We start from the raw sequence: 4,975 nt of genomic DNA, 5'->3' as shown, positions 1-4,975 counted from the left end.
AAAAGCCTTCACCAAAAAAAAGAATTGGTGAGCTTCTTTCTTCTCCTGCTGTATAGCAGATCTCTTCTTGGATTTCACACCACCAACCATAACCTGGTAGAGATCTTGAACAGTTTACATTACTTCCCTTGAAGGATTAATCTAGATCAGCCCAGAGATAAAAAATGAAATGCACAATGAATTCCTACACTGAATTCCAGCTTGTTACTGTGAATGCAATGTAAGAAAATAAAAAAGAAATCCCACACATCTTGTAGTACATACACTGCTTTCACACAGTATTTGAGTAAGTCAGAGGAATATGTAAAGGGACAAGATAGTTTTGTACAAAACCTCAATTTATTTCAGAGAAATTAAAAATATGGTATTTAATATATATAAATTTCTATTCCTCTATAAATATAGATGATCTTGTGATAATAAACAGAAATAAATGCATACCAAATTAAAATAATTTTGTATTTCAGGGTATGGTAGTCATAGATAATGTTTATGAACCTAAATACAGGCATTTGTAATATCAAAAAAAAGTTAAAAACAATACAATCAGGAGAGAGGCATTCTGCTGTTTTTCATACAGACGTCTACATATTCAAATGCATCTGTTTAAAGTTACAATTTAATCTTTAACTTTTTTATGTAGTAGAAGCATACACCCAGGGCATACAAGGTAGTAGATACACTACACACATGGTATCTTATCCTTGCAGTATGCAATGTTACTACTGTATTGAAAAAAGAGGGGAGAAAAGACAGCAGTCTCACATCTCACCAGAGAGCTTAAACATTCTGGTTTTCTGTTTTCCCTTCCATCGTTTTTACTACTGGCAAAAACTATCACACCCTCATAATGTTTAATGAAGTACATCTCAATGAATTACAATTCAGAGGAATGGCAATGGCTCCAATGATTCCCATATGAAGAGCCGGTGTTTCAATATAATTGTGGTGGAGAGGAGGGTGTACTAACAAAAGCCCCAGACTGAAGGCTGTGTTTTATTCCGATGAAGCTCTTTTCACCGAGCCCGCATTTCCTGATCCTGCTGACCCCAGCCAGCAGCCACCCGGCGGGGAGGGACGGGGCAGGCGGGGGCGGGAGCGCCTGCGGGACGCCCCCGCACTGCCAAGTGGGCTTAAAAAATACCAGAGCAGGAGGGCATTTCGGTGTATCTGTCCCCACCACCTCCTGAGCCATCGGACGTGCTACAGGTGCAAGCGGTGCTGAACCCCAACTCCCACAACGAACTGGGGCCAGCTCCTCCTGAGCTGTGCGCGGCCCCCGCAGCCGCCCCAGCCCCGGGCACTGCGAAGGGCTCTCCCCGCACCGAACGGCCGCGCTCCGGGCAGGGCTGGATGCTGTTCGTTCCCCTTCAGAAGAGCCCGCCGGGGTCGGCGGGGCCGGGGCTCGGTGGGGCCGGGGCTCGGTGCAGCGCCGTCCCTGCACCACGGCCGGGCGGCTCTCCGTCCTCCCCTTGCGGGGCCGGGGTTCGTTGCCCCCGCGACGCGGTCGGGCCGGGGTGGGAAGCGGCGCTCCTGTCCATCCCCACGTACCGCGGGCGGGAGGGGGCCGGGGCCGGGACCCAGCCCAGGGCAGGAGGCGATCCTGGCCGCGGCCGCAGCCCCGCTGCTCATGCTGCTGATATTCCAAGCAAAGCCATTACAAAACCTTTGTGGGGAAGAAGAAAGGGGTTTTGTTTTCGTTTCTCTTACCGGCAGCTCTTCCCATCCTGCCCTACAAAAAAAAAACAAAACAAACAAAAAAAGCGCCTTTTTTTAAATAAAAAAGAGGGGAGCAAGGAAGTAAAATCCGCAAACGGTTGAAAGTGTCCTAAATAATTAAAAAAGTGAGGTTTTTTGTAATTTAAATACAAATATACTTACAAAATCTTACAGAAGCTATTTACATCCCTCTCCCCCAACCTGACAGTGCGTTCAGCTCCTACAGGAGACAGCCCGAGCGGCGCGGGGAAGGCAGAGCCAGTCGGTCCCAGGCTCGTCCTCCACTCCCCGCCGCCTGTGGAAACCACTTGCGGTCCCAAAGTTTGCCCAAGCCGCTTAAGGAGCTGCTTCCCGAGGCAGAGCCTCGGTCCTTTGGCCGCCCATATGCCCCGGGTCTGGCAGGCAGGGGTCTCAGACGGTGGTCTCGCCCTGCTTGCTGTTGGTGAGCCTGGTGTAAAACTTCCTCCAGGAGTTCAGGGTTTTCCCAGACCAGATCCAGAAGCCCGAGGTGATGCCCACAATTAAGGTCATGAGATACTTGATCATGAAGACAGTGAAGTCAGGGCTCATGGGTGGGTGGTGGCTGCTGTGGTTGTTGGGGCAGGGAATGGCATAGCTCTTACAGCTTTGTGAGACCCAGCTCCTCTCCCACTGTTCCCTAAAAGCTTGCTCGTAAAAATAGCAGGCAATGACGATGGTGGCTGGCACCGTGTAGAGGACACTGAAGATGCCTATCCTCACCATAAGCTTCTCCAGCTTTTCTGTCTTGGTGCCGTCATGCTTCATGATGGTCCGGATCCTGAAGAGGGACACAAAGCCAGCCAGCAGAAAAGAGGTACCGATGAACAGGTAGACGAACAAGGGGGCCAGCACGAAGCCCCGCAGGGCATCAACATTGTTGATGCCCACAAAGCAGACACCGCTGAGGACGTCCCCATCCACTTGTCCCAGGGCTAGGATGGTGATGGTCTTGATGGCCGGCACGGCCCAAGCAGCCAGGTGAAAGTACTGGGAGTTGGCCTCAATGGCCTCATGGCCCCACTTCATGCCGGCAGCAAGGAACCAGGTGAGCGAGAGGATGACCCACCAGATGGAGCTGGCCATGCCAAAGAAGTAGAGCATCATGAAGAGGATAGTGCAGCCCTCCCGCTTCGTGCCCTGCGCCACGGTGCGGGAGCCATCCTCGGCGAATCGCTCGTTGCAGACCACCCTCTCCTCCAGGAGGAAGCCGGCGATGTAGGCCACGGCCACCGCCGTGTAGCAGCCCGAGAGGAAGATGATGGGCCGCTCGGGATAGCTGAACCGCTTCATGTCCACCAGGTAGGTGAGGACGGTGAAGAGGGTGGAGGCACAGCACAGCACCGACCAGATGCCGATCCAGGTGCGGGAGAAGCGCAGCTCCTCGGGCCCGAAGTACATGAGCCCGTAGAGGCGGCCGGGCTCACAGGGCGCCCCGCAGTCCTTCTCGCCCAGGAAGCGGTAGTTCAGGTAGGAGGGCACCTTCAGCGCCCGCGGACAGGTGAAGCGCCCGCGGGGCTCGCCGGGTCCCGGGCCCCCGGCGCCCCCGCGGTGGGGGTTGCTGGTCCAGCTCTCGGGGGGCAGGGCGGGCGTGGGGGTGCCGCGCTCGGAGGCGTTCTGCCCCACGCAGAGCTCGCCCGCCCCGTGCACCGGGAACTTTTCGCAGCGCAGCGTGTCGGGCCACTGGAAGCCGAACTTGTTCATGAGGGCCTCGCAGCCCTGGCGGGCGCGCTCGCAGAGGGAGCGGCAGGGCGGCAGGGCCTGCTCCAGCACGGTGCACACCGGCGCGTACATGGAGCAGAGGAAGAACTTGAGCTCGGCCGAGCACTGCACCTTCACCAGAGGGTAGAACTGGTGCACCTCCAGCCCCGCGTCCTCCTGGTTGGTGTGGCCAAGCAGGTTGGGCATGATGGTCTGGTTGTAGGCGATGTCAGTGCAGAGCGGGATGGAGATGGGCTGGCAGTAACCGTGGTCCGGGATGGAGATGCCCCGCTCGCCGTTGGACTGCCCGTCGGACGGCAGCACGGCCGCCCACAGCAGCACCAGCAGCAGAGGCAGCCGCGGGCACCGGCCGCCGCGAACTTCCCCGCCGCCGCTCGCCGCCAGCCCGCGCCGCTCAGCCATGCTCAGTCGGTGCCGCCCGCCCTGCCGGGCTCCCGACGCCCCGCCGCCGCCGCTGCTCCTCCCGGCCAGAACTTGCGACTCATGAAGGGAGCGGCGGGCAGGGACGGGCCAGCCCCGGCCTCCACTCGCGCGGCCGCGGCGCGCAGCTCTCCCCGCACCGGCGGCAGCGACCGCCGCGCCTCCAACTACCGCCGCTGCCTCCGCCGCCGCCGCCGCCGCCGCCTGACCATTTGTGCCGGCCCCTCGAGCCCGCGCCCCTCGCCTCGCCGCGCCGCGCTCCCTCCGACCGGTTTCCAGGCGCCCCGCAGTCTGCCTTCACCGGAGGGAGGAGCCTTGAAACCGACGCCGAACTTTCCTGCGTAAGGGACCGTCTCCCAACGCCTCACCCGGGGGCGGGCGCAGGCGGCGCGGGGCTGCCCCGCGCGGCGCACAAAGGCGGCGGGGGCGGCGCGGGGAAGGGGCCCCGCTGAGGGGGGAGGCCGGGCGGCTGCGCCGGGGCGGGCGGTGCCGGCTGTCCCAGGGATGTGCTGGGGTGCCCCGGTGATGACGATTGTTGAGGCTGTTGAGCGGCGCATCCGCCGGGGCCGGGGCCCGGCACCCTCCGGCGGGCAGGCGGCAGGGCTAATCCCGACCGGGAGGATCGATGTTTGGCACACAGCAAAGGGCAGGGCTGCCGAGGGGGGCCGCTCCCCTGTAAGCGCTCTGCTGCGGAGAGCAGGGAGCAGTCGGGGGCGTCTGTGCAGGGCTGAAATGTGGGAGACAGGTTTGTTGCGGTCACTTGGGGCGCGGGCAGCAGCGGCGGCGGCAGCGGGAGGGCACAGACCGCGATGCGCACATCGCACACGCACTACCGGGGATGTGCGAGTGGCCGAAACTAGCCTCCCCCCAGAGACACTGCAAGTGTCTCCCTACCGAGCTATTGCCAGTGTGTTATCTCTGCCTTCCATCGTGTCCACAGCAGCAGCCTGAGATACGAAAATAATCCCAGCAGGACTTTCCCATTCCCCTTCCTCTCTGCCTAGTCGGCAGCTGTATCAATGTAATCCTAGACGAGTGCTGCATGACTTGCAATACCCTCCCGTCAGGTTTTTGAAATTTTTCTATATCCTGGGGA

General features: G+C 58.9%; 1 protein-coding gene across 4 annotated transcripts; it reads right to left on the bottom strand.

The window, feature by feature from the left end:
* Positions 1–320: 320 nt before the first annotated feature.
* FZD1 (frizzled class receptor 1) lies at positions 321–4,306 on the bottom strand. Of its 4 annotated transcripts, none has more exons than XM_071560667.1 (2): positions 2,461–4,306; positions 321–1,732 (listed from the first exon to the last, which is right to left on the bottom strand). In XM_071560667.1, the coding sequence occupies exons 1-2, from the start codon at positions 3,859–3,861 to the stop codon at positions 1,658–1,660; spliced, it is 1,476 nt and encodes a 491-aa protein (XP_071416768.1). In that variant the 5' UTR covers positions 3,862–4,306; the 3' UTR covers positions 321–1,657. The 4 variants fall into 4 exon arrangements, with proteins under 4 accessions (XP_071416768.1, XP_071416769.1, XP_071416765.1 ...); XM_071560668.1 differs by having other exon boundaries at positions 321–1,666; XM_071560664.1 differs by having other exon boundaries at positions 321–1,666; positions 1,882–4,297.
* Positions 4,307–4,975: the final 669 nt, after the last annotated feature.

The sequence above is a fragment of the Pithys albifrons genome, chromosome 7, assembly GCF_047495875.1.
Source record: "Pithys albifrons albifrons isolate INPA30051 chromosome 7, PitAlb_v1, whole genome shotgun sequence".
NCBI lineage: Eukaryota > Metazoa > Chordata > Aves > Passeriformes > Thamnophilidae > Pithys > Pithys albifrons.
The sequence above is the reverse complement of the archived record's forward strand: the minus strand, read 5'-3'. Positions and strand labels throughout refer to the sequence as shown.